General features: G+C 42.1%; 1 protein-coding gene across 1 annotated transcript in view; it reads right to left on the bottom strand.

The window, feature by feature from the left end:
- PAX5 (paired box 5) overlaps positions 1 to 13847 on the bottom strand; it is a 266844-nt gene that overhangs the window by 9049 nt on the left and 243948 nt on the right. The window contains exon 9 of the mRNA XM_019555429.1: positions 10864 to 10950. Within this exon, the coding sequence (XP_019410974.1) occupies positions 10864 to 10950 (87 nt within the window). The remainder of the gene's footprint in view (positions 1 to 10863; positions 10951 to 13847) is intronic.

Raw genomic sequence — 13847 nt, 5'->3', positions numbered from 1 at the left:
AGCAGGCGATGATCACTGTCGCCCAGGTGGTCGAGCACCCGCAGCCCCCTCACCAGGTCATCACCCGTGGCCAGCACTAGGTCCAACAAGGCGTCTCCCCTGGTGGGGCTGTGCACCTCCTGGGATAGATGCATCACTGTATATATAATATTTAATGGGAGGCAACTGGCATATATCTCAGAAGGGAAAGACCTTGCTGACAAAGTTTTGATAAAGTGTTAGAAGCAAATAAGGAAGTTCATTTAGCATACTTTGTGAGGGTCTGTGGCAGTGGTCACCAACTAGCGGAACTTGATCCACTGGTAGATCTTGGAGCCTCTTGTGGTTGATCTTGGAGCTTCTTGGAGTTGATCCAAGGCTGGGGTGGGGGGCTGAGTGCCCACATGCATGTGCCCCAGCCCAGCAGGTCAGCCCTTGGGGAGGGGAGGGAAGGGGGCTAGATCGAGGCTCCCATGGTAAGAAACAGAGGCAGGAGCAGGGGTAAGCAGAGTGGGGCCCTGGCTGGGTGGGACTTACCTGCTGAGGTGGCAAGCCCATAAATAATTTTTTCTCGATCTGCCCCCACTCTTCCCTCCCCACAGATTTACCTGCTGGGTGGGGTGGAGGGCGGTGGCAGCACACGGTAGATCTTGGGTTCCTTTTAAATGCATCGTGGCACTTCCAGTTTCACTGAGCCCCCACAGCCCAGGGCAAAGCAGCCTGCGCTGCCAAACCCCTATGGCCCAGGGCATAGCAGGCTGTGTGGGGCCCGCCTCCTTGTCCCTCAGGGCTCGCAGGGCCTGCGGGAGGGTCGGTGATGCAGCAGGAGGGTCAGCAATGCCCCAGACACGGTGGGAGAAGTGGCAGCCCAAACAGATAAAGATGCTTGTTCAGGCCTCTCAATTAACCAGCATCTTTTGTTATCTGATGCCCCCGATTCCCCATGGGTGCCAGATAACAAAGCTTTTCCTGTAGTTCAAAGCACCTTGCTGCCATTTTTCAGCATGCGGGAACATTGATACACACGACGCTCGGGCAATTTAATTAAAACCGCTTGCTCGGGTGATTTAATTAAAACTGCTTGCTAATTAAAGCATCCCCCGCTCCCCCTAACCTCCCAAAGCATGTGTAAACATGCCCTTACTTTCTTATGATCCCATAACCCTGCTGACAAATGAACAGGAGTATCTATGAATTAGAAGTACAACAAGATATTGTAACTCCAACATGGAAAAAAGAAGCCCTTTACTAACTTCTTAACAGCATTCTGACCCAGACCAAAGGGAATACCTACCCTGTGGTCCCAAGTGTAACTAGAGCTAATGAAGACAAAACCCAGCTCCCTTTATGCTAGCTAGTGCAAGCACTGCTAGCAGTATAGCTTCAGCAGTGTAGAGCTCATCATGGTCTAGCTATCCAAGATCCCAGCCCACCATGACCCAATCCCTTGCTGGCTTCCATGCTGCCAAAGCCATCATTTCTGAGCTACTTCAGGAGCAGAATGTATCTGACTGACAGTCATACCTGTGCCAGTCTTCTCGGTTACAGATGTGAGAAAGAAATCAGATCTCTTTCACAGAGCCCAGTTCTTCACAAGCAGAAGCAGCAGCGACTTCCTTCATTTCAAATGGAGTTTTACCTACTTCTGGCACTGGGAAATTTGGCCCTAAAACCTGCTTATGCTTTACAGTAAGCTGCTGAAAGATTGCTTTGGTGAGACACATATTCTAGTAACAGCTACCCTAGTATAATAAAGTGTTATTGAGAAGCTAGGCAGCTTCAGATATGGAAGATTCCTCTGAAAGAGTTAATGTGTGTCAGGTATATTGTATCTTCTGAAAAATTGTGTCTAGGTTAGAGCTGTCATTGATTAACATTAAATAAAAAGATACTCCCTCTAAGAAGAATTAAGTATCATTGTTTTTGTTACAAAAATCTTTCTTCTTGAAAATATGTTTGTAACTGGAATTTGCAAAGGAAAATTAGGAGGAAAGCCTGTGATTGTTCCAGTTCCCTGTTCCATCTTGCATACTCCTAGGTAAAGGAAGCAAGGAGTCCTGGTATGCATCTTGAGGAAACATTTATTGTTTGCACCAAAAGAAGATAAAATCCAGTGAAAAAGTCTGAAAGTGTAATAAAAAATAGATAAGTTATTGCTTTTCAGGGCCTATAAAAGAGTGTGCATGCTTGAGCTGGATCAATGCCAATTTGAAAGGAAGTGATTTATGAGGACGGGGGGGATAGACAGTTTTCTGAACAGAATTGTTTAAAAAGGAATTCACAGAGACACATGAAGTATCAATTAGCTCCATTTCATGCACTCATCAGACATAGCAATGTTAAGTAGAGCTCTGCAGGTACGGTACTGGGAAGAAAACATCTTTCCTCCAACGCAACGCATTCAATTCTCAGCTAGCATGACAAATACTACAAGAAAGAGACTGGGTGATTATTACTAGCTGCAGTCCTACAGCCAGTCACTTCAGGTGTATCCCTTTTCAACAGGAAATCCATGGGTGTTCTCTCTCACGCCAGCACTCACTGAGCTGCATGGAGAGTTGATTCATATGAGAACTCCAGAATTTGATCCAAAGTTACTTAATGAATTTCACCTTGTAGACTAGGAAGTCCCCTGTAGGACTGGTAGTATTTCAAGACTCTAAAATTACAGCAAACTGATGCAAAACCTTTCTCTAAGGGAGGAAGCATGCTCTTGTAGCTAAAATGCTAAGCTGGATTTAGAAGGTTTTTTGAGTCATAGGTGCCGAGTGCGTGGGGGTCTGAGGTCCTTGGTCCCCCTCAGAAATAGGGCTGTCACCTGAAATGCGTAAAACTTTCTACACATCCATCACCTTAGGGCCGCCTCCCCTGCACCCCCTGGGGGCAAAAATAAAAGTCAGTGCCTATGGTTTGAGTTCAGTTCTCGCCTCCACTCTGTGTGAAACTTGTTTAATTCCTCTATACCTCAGCTCCACAGCTGTGAAACACAGATAACAATACTTCCCTGTCTTGTAGGGGTACTGTGACTCCAATTTTGTCAACTGCTCCATAGCTGACTTTTGAGTTGTTGCTATCAGAGCTGGTCAAAAATATTTTTATGGATAAAAATTGGCTTTTTGATCAAAGTGAAAGTGTTCAAGAAAAAATGAATTTGGCAAAAAAAATAGTGAAAACCTGGGGGGGGAGAGAGAGAGAGAGGGGTTTTCTTTTACTTTCTTTTACTTTTCTACCTCATGCCTTTTTTCAAGAAAGAAAAAAGAACAACAGAAGTAGAGAACAGGAAGGCAGAGAGGGACTGTTAAAAATGAAATGTGTTTTTAAGTAGAAATTAAACAAAAATCTTGTTTGGCTTCAGATGTTTATGGAAAAAAATAAAAATAATAAACACCATGGTGAAACATAGTATTTTCATTTTGTATGAGGTGGATTTTTTATTCTGACGAAACTGAAATTCCATTTTCTCATCAAAAATGTACAAAGTAGGGCTATGCTTCAGACTAATCTATAATTTGAGTGGGACTTAGAAAACACATGTTCATTCAAAAAAAGTGTTTTGTTTGTTTTTTTAACAGCCACTTCCTACAAAAGAACTACAAAGTTTGGGACATGCATCAGGTTTGTCCACAGCTCTGTGCCCCCTGCACAATCAGAACTTCCTGCATTGAATTAGATAACTTACTCCACAGGGTTGCAAGGTCCAACACTAAAGGGTTGGAATGAAGAAAAACTATTTAAAAAAAACCAGAATCAAAATAGTAATAAAAAATCGATAATCATTCTAATATCAGCTAGAATGATTGAGCAGGTATCTATATTAGGGGAAAAACACAAAAGAAGATGCAGGAAAAAAAGACCATTTCCAATGTCTACATTACTGACTGTAGAAGCCCAGACCCTAATGGCAAAATTCTAACATTACTAAATTCTAAAAACATTGAAGGTGCAAATTTGGGCTGCTTAGCGAGATACCCCAAGGTTCAGTAGGGACAGAATTTCACCCAGAGCCTCTGTGGACTGAGTAGTTTTACTTTAACTCCTCCCTTCCTTCCTCCTGCTCTTCCATCCCATTTCTTTTCAGTGTGACTTTAAAGACCAATATTTCTCTGACAGTACCCCACAGTACTTCATTTTTTCTGAGTTTGATTTTTTTTCTAGCTCACGTTTCTGTGGTGAAATCAAAAAGGCCTGTATTTAAAGTGAAAAATGAAAATATCACATTACAAAGCATTCACTCTTTCTCCCTGTCATTATACTCTCATCTAGAATAAACTTGTCCATTCTTCTGTCATTTTTTCTTTCTAATTCATATTATCATCAATTTATTTCTTGACACAGTCATTTCTGACTCATACTGTTCTCTAATCCTTTTACAGAAATCCACAGAAGAACTGTTTCTAATCCTAATTGACTGGTTCCTAACCCTTTCACCTCATACGAAACCATGCCAATATTGTCAATCTTATGACCCTGTCTCTTGTAACAACAGCTAGATAGTTCAGGTATATCCAAGAGGGAGTCCTGTCAGACTCGCTTACATTTCACAACGTACACAAATCACATCAGTTCGGAAGTGGGAACAGTGCATCAAACAAAATCTACCGTGATCAACATCAAGTCGAAAGTAATGAGTGAGAATGGTAAAGAAGTTATTACAACAAACCAGCATGAAATTGAATCATTTTTCTTCATTAGTCTGTGCTGCTATTATCCACTTTTAGCATGTTTGTGTTAAGTAGGCTTTAAACAGGCTGGCTCGCCAGATCTTGCTAACAATAACCGACTGAACCTGCGTGTGAGTGAGTGCATGAATACGTGCTTGTGTATGTTCATACAATTCAAAACAGCCCTTAGGATCTTAACGCTGCAGTAGAAAACAAAGAAGGCCCTTTCTGATGGTGTACCTAGCTGGATTATTACTGCAGAGTGGTATCTAGTTACGGCAGCTGGACTCTTTAAAAACTGAAAACTGAGATTTATGTTGTGTTCAGAACTCACTTGTCCTGGAACATTAGGGTTTGTCTCCACTCCAACAGAAAGAAGCTCAGATACCAGGAGATCGGGTGCATTAAAAGAACATTAATCGGTCAGAACAGAATGGCTCAAAGGCTCCTGAGAGCAGGTGAAATGACTTGTGTTGTCCTTAAATGGCCCTGCCTACTCTGTATGTATCTAGTAATTCCTGAATACTGATGAAAACAAATACGCATCTACTACTCTAATCGGGTCACCTTAGTGGAGTCATCTTTCTGGCTATTAGTTTCATCCACTATTGCATGGAGAACAGCCAGGGGAGGAAATCATATTATTAACCTTTATTGTACTTGCCTGAAAACTTGAGAGAGTTCAGGGTGTGTGCAAGCAGCTCAGTGCTAAGAGAGGTACAGACACACAGGAAGAGACTGAGCATACAGAAGTGAGATGTGGTAATTGGATAAAGGTTTTTGGTTGAGGTAGATCACTTACTACAAATTACTGAGACCTCATTTAACAGTAGAATACCATCGCAGCATAAGGAAACTGCATAACAGCATGGACAGATGAAATGTTTGCACTCACACCATCAGCATTACGCATAGCATAACTAAGGTGGCGTGACCAAGACAGTCATCTGAGGCACTGATGTGGGGGTGGGGAGTAATGCCAGAAAAAACCCACTGCCACCACAGCTGCACAATCATGCTAGTAGTAGTCATAAGTCACTCTGTCACAGCTACCCCAGGCACTGAGCTTCATTGTTGTGCCTCTGTTACACAGGTGCAAAAAAGAAGAAGCGGACAGAGTACACAAACTCCTAAAATAACATAATTTTGCCCGATCCAGTGGAGAATCAACCCTGAAAGAGTAAGGGGGGGAAATCCTTTGGTGTAAATTACACTATTTAAACTGTGTTTGTCTGCTTCTATCCCAGGATAGCAGTTTACTAGAGGCAAAGTGGGTATTTCTTTCACCCATGACCCCTAGTGGTGAACACCTGATATAACAGCACCTCATTCTGGTGTAATACACATCTGTTTGCAAACCATTGTAAAGTACAGGAATTCTAGCTGTTATACCATCCATGCATTTTTTAGCTCATTTGATTCCTATGCTCTTTCCTGCTTCTCCATACTTGTCATTTTCACACTGAAGTTTCCTTCCTCCCCTGGCATTTCTCGTTAAGTGATCGTCTTTTTTGAGCTACTAAATATAGCTACATGGGCAATTCATTTGAAGTAATAAACTCTGGAGCAGTTTAAGCCAGAGAAAATTACTCCTGGGTGCAACATCTACATGTGCACCCAGGAAAGCAGCATTTTGAGCCAGGGCAGAGCAGTTTACAACAGGGATACTCTTGTCCTGCTTGGCCTGGGCTGGCAGGGGGCACATGGGGTTAGCCCCAGGTTCTAGGTGGTGGCATTGGGTGGCAGGGGGACTGGATGAGTCACAAGGGTGCTGAGAGCACGAAGCTGTGTGGCTAGGTAGCAGACAGGAGTCTGGCTCCCTGCTGGCTGGGCTGACTGGGTGCAAATTACACCTGCGGTCAGCAGCTGCACGTGCATTTAATTGCAGTCAATTACAATTCCGTAAGACAATACTGTACCTGACAATATTATTTTACGGTGGCATTGATTTGTTTACTGAGGCCTAATAGTGTTGCATATGTAAATGGTAACTATGGCAGGGTACTGTTGGTGCCTGCCACTTTAAGGGCTGAGCCAAACAGCCAGCAGGTGCTTGATTATGGCGGACATTTTAGACCTCTGGCCGCCTATATAAACAGAGTAGTTAGCTGCCTGGCAGGCCAGGCAGTACAAAATTTCTTGGAGGTAAGGGCAGGAGCTTAAGGGGATGGTTTGGAGACTCCTGGTCCTGGGCATGACCTAAAACCGCACCTTGCCGGGAGCCCCCAAGAAATACCAGGTCAGTTACCACCCCTGGTGAAAGGTGGGTTGGGGTGCCTTAACCCCTAGCCCCCACAACACTGTGGGTACAAGGGGGCCAGGCATGGCTATGGCCTGCTGAGCCCAAAGACAGTATAAGACCCAGGTGGGACCAGGCATGGCTATGGCCACCTGAGCCCCCACCAGAGAGGGAAGCCCTGTGGCCCAGTGAGGGGGCAGAGATGTGGAGCCCCAGTGAGGGGGCGGCCCTGGTGAGGGGGCAGAGATGAGGAGCCCCAGCAAGGGGGAAACCAGAGGGCTGGGAGCCCAGTATGTGTGTGTGAGTGTGTATAGAGTTGCTCTAGGAGGGGCCAGGGCAAGGTTAGACCTGGTCAGGTAATTGGCTGGCCACTTCCCTGGTGAGGGTTGTGGGAGAGGCCCAAAAGACAATACATCTGCCACCCAGTGGGTGCACTAGGTAAAGTCTCTGGCCAAAGGGTAGACGTAGCCACTTTTCCCAACTGGATGCACAAAGAATCAGCAGAATCTCAAATCTGCTTCAACTGCTGTTGATAATGATTGTTGCCTATCCAGCAGAGGAAATTAATTTAATGTGGACTCTTTTTAAATGCTTAAGGTATTGCATTTTCATCTTAATGAAGTGAATGAGACTTAAGAAAAGAAGCCATGTCAGTGCATGTACTAGTCCTGATTACCTTTGTCAGGCCACTGCTTTGAATCTGATACCACATGAACCTGGTGTCCAGTGGATACATCTACACAAGATGCTGCACAATGGTTACTGCACATTCATTTTGTACATGTATAAGCAAGTACTAAATAAATGTGTAGTAACTGGAGTTACTGTGTAGTAGCATCAGCAAACTCCTTTTAAGTGACGCTGCTGTGCAGTAACTTAATACTACTGCACAGTAGCATCTCAGCACAGTATTTGCCAGTATCAGGCTACTGCACAGTCAGTGTCTCATGTAGACACACCCACTGAGAACCACACAATGAATTTGAATAAACTCTCAAGAACAATAGAAATATTATCTGTGTATTTGAAATACTTTCCTTCCTTCCCAAAATCTCTGCTGCAGGCACAAAGATTCATACAATTTAGGATCCTCTGAGTTTAAAGTGGAAATGCTGACCTGATGGTGTACTGTAACAGCTTACTCTTACAACATTTCTAGGACACCAAGATTTAGGGCCTAGCTCTGACCTCCTGATTCTCGCTGAAGGCAATAGGAGACTTGCCCAGGTAGGGAGTGCTCAAGGCATGACCTCTGAGTACTCTGGATGCCTCTGAGTTTTGCTGCCCCACCATATAAATACATGAAAAAAGGACAAATCCAGAATTGCTCCTCTGAAGCTACTGTAACAGAGGAGATCAAAATGACAGCAAGTCTCTTGGTTCAATTCAAAGTAAATTCCTGAGTTCTCATATAGCAACCAGGACCATACACAGCATCTTGGCACCGAAGGGAGGCAAGAATTAATGACAGCTCTTCAGCAGCTTGTCCAACCAAATGTTGTAGACAGTGTATTACAACACAAAGGACTGACAGATATGGTAAGTACAGGCATTTATGAAAATGAGGACCAGCCAGAAAAAAGAATTTCCATCCTATAGAAGATCCTGACATTTGAAATTTTCTTTGAATTGAGATGAAAAATTGCAATTTCTTGCAAAATAAAAACTCAAATGTTTAATTTAGTAACATCAAAAGATTTCATTTTGATTACTTAATAAAATAATATGAATTGAAATAATAAAATGTAAAACATTTTCCTAATTGAGAGAAAATACTGACGCTAAGCTAAATATTTCAGCAGTATAGAAAAAGGAGCCTGAAATTGGAACTTATTTACTTTGACATTTTTTCCTGCAAAAACTATAATAAAAATGACCAGTTCCTGTGAAATATTTTGTTTCTGACAAAACTGCATTTTCATATGAAAAATATGTTCCGTTATTTTTTTTGGTCAAGCTGTAAGCAGAACACGTCTTCATTACTCCTGAGTAAAGGCCACTGTGAAAACATTAATATCAGCCTGAAGAACAGATTTTTTCCAAACATTTGCATTATTCCAGTAATTGATTCAAGATGCACCTGCATTCATTCTCCTGCTTTAAAGCATTAAAGAAGGCATAGTCCCTGCCCCAAGGAGCTTATAAAGCAGAGAGAGAGAGAATGAGAGGGAGGAGCTAATAGAGGCATAGATGGCCAGGAATGGAAGGGCCTGATCATGCAAATTGTAAAGACATGGGGACATGTCCTCAACTAAATACAAATTCAGGTAGCTCCATTGTCTTCAAAGCACTGCACCTGTTTACCCCAATCAAGAATTGGCCCATGAGGTTTTGCACATATAAGGCACCTGCCTGACATTACCATACAAGAATGTGATCAAGGTAATGGTGGGTCTGGAATAAATTTTCACTGTCAGAAGTTGCCAGTGCTACTCAGGAAAATAATGTCTTTCTAGGGTGAGCAGAGGGTTCAAATTGTAGCCATACAAATGTTATCAGTTGTCAGCCTTTTGAAGAGCCATTGTTTTCTCTTACAATTCTATTATTTAAAAACAGGCATGTAGATCATTTTGTTTAAAAGCATTACAGAGGAAGGAAAGAAAGGAAAATTCTCCCCTCCCTAACTGTTGCAGTTCAAGCAGTTCCATACAGCTAAATCAAAGTTTCGTATCTATTCCTGGGGCTGGATCCTGAATTGGCTGCAACCCATGTAGTTTTGTTAGCTTCAGAAGAGCTATGCCAATTCATATCAGCTGAGGATCTGGCCCCTGATTTATGATGGAGGCATTGGCGGCCCCTTAACTAGGGTATTGCAAATGGCAGTATTATACCAATACCATGGCACAGGATGCTCTAGCTGTCTATTACTCCCAAAGGACTTGTTTAAGGGCAAGAACCATGATGAATACAGCTTAGGTGGCTCAATTACTTAGGGACTCAATTACTTAAAACAAAGAAACTAGATGAAAAAAATGACAAAAATTCAAAATTATTTCTCTGCTGGAGGTCACATATAACAGCCCTGTCATCCATAAATCTGGAAGTCTCCAAGGCACTCTATTCCTAGAGTTGAGAGATGACAATTAATTGGTATTTTACTTACCTCATCCATGCAAATTATGCAGGAAAACCTCTAATTACTGTGTGTTACATGTATATAAGGTCAGGCTGGGCCAGTTTTTGACAGTGGTGTAAAATGGATTATTGTGTACCCACCCTGTTGGGGCCCTGATCCTACGTGAAGATCTGCTCATACCCACCCCAGGATTCATAAGAGGGAATCCCACACAAGCTGATGAAATTGTCCACTGGTGCAAGGACCTCTGGTGGCAGAAGCCCACCCAGAACTGGAACCTAGATTCCTGGTAAAAGCAAAATGAAAGAGGGAGCACAAACTAAGGTCTGACAGAAACACGTTTTCTGTGAGACACTTGAGCAAGTTGAAACCAATGATGTAGGGAATAAGCAGTTTTTAGATGTGGCTGTGAACAATTTATTAAATTTTGGAGACAAGCATTTTTAAATGCTTACAAATCCCACAAGATTCTTTAACAGCACAGTGATCATATCAAGGTCTGCATGGAAGAAAGTCTGTACCCACAAAAAGTAGCAGTTTCCTTTTCAGTGCTAAGTTCTGCCTGTGTCTATGCATGGAGAAAGGAGGGGAAGGTAAGTGTGTGTTTGTGTGTGCGTGTGCACATGCATGAAAGAGAGAAAAAGGGAGAATAGATGGAGGAGGTGGATTCCTCAGTGGCTTAGAGGATTGCACTAATGTATTTTGAAGGAGGGCTCTGGGCACTGAAGTAATGACAGGGAGCCCATCAACAGCACTGAGACTTCTCTAGAGGATATTTTCCACTTCCACCAAGTAATGAATGGCACTCCCTGCAAAGGGAAGTTCAGGTTCTTACCCAGTGGAGCTATGTTTTATCAGCCATGCAGTGAGTCAGATGCTCCTGTAGAATCCCTGATAGGAAAACTCACCTAGCAATCCAGGGTTGGGAAATCTCCAGGAGTCATTATACGTTGAATACTGTGGGTGGCTGTATGGACTTCCAGAGAACTCACTCCCTGAATCAGAGACAAAGAAGAAGGAGAAAAAAAAAGGGTAACTGAACATTAGAAACACAAGTAAGTTACATAAGTGAAAAGAAGCAACTAGATACATTCCATAGGTTAGTTAATATGCAAAGTAACACTTAGCCAAGGCGCCAACACCTTTGTTCTCTGTGGAATGAAAGCTCTCTGAAGTCTATGGCTGTTTTTCGATAGAGTCACTACAAGAGAATCCTATAGCTAGATATTAGGGTATCGCTCATAGAAATTTTGGGTCACATTATTCTAGGACGATATATACAAGTGTCCCTCCAACAGTAGATATAACTACAGGTCTACCCAACTCAAGGAGGCAGCTGGCCAGTTTCATGGGGAGATCTCAAGGCTAGCTGCCATCTTTGCTGGCTGATCACAGCAGGTGCCTCCCCCCATGCTTCTGATTGGCCAAGGCGCCCTGGTGGCCACACCCCTCACCACTAATAGGACACAATGGCTGCCAATTGATGGAGAGGGGCAGGGTCGCACAACAGGCAGCCCTTGCAGCCAATCAGCAGTGAAGAGGGGGGACAACTGTCATCTTGCAGGCAGCAGCCATCTTATATTTGCATGTTAATTTCAACCCTTGTACAATGTATGATCAGTAATAGCAAAAGTGTTCAAAATGTACAATAATTCTGAGACAGCTAATTGATGCAGTGTATACAAAACCCAAATCAGTCTCAGGGAGTCTTAACCAACTTTTGGGTTTGCTATCAGCATTTTGTTATGACTGCCTGCCTCAAAATAAAGAAATGCTTTAACTTGGAGGACCCAGTTCTCACTCACTCACTGACAAGTCATAGTGAGCAATATAAAGCAAATAAGAACAAGATGTATTTGCATACTTATTTTCATAGTTATTTGAATATTTTTTCAGTGTACGATAGGTTTTTCAACAAATACAATAATTTTGAGATTCCAATATGATCATTTAATATTTAACATCTGGCAACACTGCCCCACTTTCCCCCTTCCCCCCAGCAGGCTGTACAGCCAGATTTGAGCACTACTGATTCCCTCTAGAGATCTAGCATTTCATTTTTCAGTACGGTGTTTGTTTTTTCTGTGGATTTCATAGGCAGTGCCCGTTTTTGCAGGCAATGCCAGATTTTGCCATTTCGGTAGGTCCCTAGATATAACACCTATAAAATAAGTCTAATATACTGTCACTGCAAATAAATTCCACAAAGCCAGTTTCACTGATCTTTTTATTTTCGGGGTAGGGGGCAGTTGTTTTTGTTGCTTGTTTGGGTTTTTTTACTGTAAATCAACTTGCATTTCTAAGTGGAAAAAGTCATTTCAAATGGAAAAATGAGTAATTTCTATTTAGAAAAGTTAGTATGTTTCCACAATTTTAAAATTTTTTCTAACTTTTTCTTAAATTAAATTGGTTGAAATCAATCTTTTCTTCCAAGGGTGTAGGTTGTAGCCATGTTGGTCTAAGGTCATAGGCAGACAAGGTTCCTTGGGTAAATCTGGTATCTTTAATTAGACCAACTCAAACAGCCGGAAAAATTCTTCTTAGCAAGCTTTCAGGCACAAACACCCTTTATCCGTCTTTTCTTGCAAGTAGTTTTAGTTCCAATGAACCAGCATTTTGCTGGAAAAATATGACAGCCAAACTTCATAATTGCCTTTTGTTTAAATATAATATGGGCCTGAATCAAAGCCCACTGAAGTTTCCATGATCTCTGATTCTTGCCCACTTCTTCCTTCCTCTCCCCCAACATCTGCTAAATGAGAAGCACATTTGAATAAGCTGCAAAGCTATATGCTAAGTTGTTAAAAACAGGTGCATTGAAGATGCTTAGAGGAGTGCAAGGCACTCCAACACCATTAGTGTCAGCAAAATAACAGAAAGCCTTATCTTTTTCAACTGGAGTAGCTCCATCAGAGCTAATAGACATATCCCAGTCTATGCAGTTCTGAGCTGCAATAATTTAGAAAGTCTTCTTATAAAGGTACTGAACTCTGGACAGCATTACGGTCATTGAGATAGTATGCTGGTAAGGTAGGGTTTAAGATATAAACTACTCATATACTTTACTCTTATTGTTCTAAATTGGCCATTTCAGCTTAGGAAGGTGATGTGGGTATCACCATCTGTATGCAGAAAAGCAAACAAGAAGGAACAGGTTGAAAAATCATATAGGAAATAATATATTGCTGTGACAAATCAATGGTATAGCCTCATCTGTACAGTACAGATTACCTCCATTTCCCAGGTGCACTGCAAATAAGTACAAGTTGATAGTCACAAAAGGTACAGAAAACACCTCACATGCAGGGAGGGATTTGCTGCCTCAGGATGTTGTTGAGATCAAAAAATAAGCAGGCTTCAAAAAGCAACTGGACATTTATATGAATAACAAGAATATCCAGAGTGAAAATAGTTAATGATCACATAAATGCTACACATTTTGGAAAGGATAGTAGGGTGCAGGCTTTAAACCAGCCTTTGTTTTCTGCAGATTTGGAGAAGATGTATGTGAAGAAAGATTATCTCACATCTGCCTAGTGCTCCTTCATCTGAAGCAGCTAGTGTTCCCCATAGACAGAGGCAGGATGTGGGGCAAGATGGACCTTGGGTCTCAGGCTGTCTGTCCTTCTTTTCCTAAGATTGCTTCTTAGAATGGGAAGGTCAGAAAATATTTGTGTTTCCACACTGACTGCTAAAGGCGCTGTCATAGGAATAAAAGTGAAAAATAAAGATTCAAATAGTTTAAGGTAAGATTATTAAACATTATTCTTTAAAGAGCCTATTACATTTTGACTAGATTTCTATAAAAGCCTGGGTGGTTTTTTATTACTGCTACCATACAACTATATTAATCACTGTGAGCCACTGAAAATAGAGTTGTTCCCAAACTTCT

Source organism: Crocodylus porosus, unplaced genomic scaffold, assembly GCF_001723895.1.
Source record: "Crocodylus porosus isolate Cpor-Errol unplaced genomic scaffold, CroPor_comp1, whole genome shotgun sequence".
Classification (NCBI taxonomy): domain Eukaryota; kingdom Metazoa; phylum Chordata; order Crocodylia; family Crocodylidae; genus Crocodylus; species Crocodylus porosus.
Note: the sequence above shows the minus strand (reverse complement) of the source record. Positions and strands in the feature narration are given on the sequence as shown.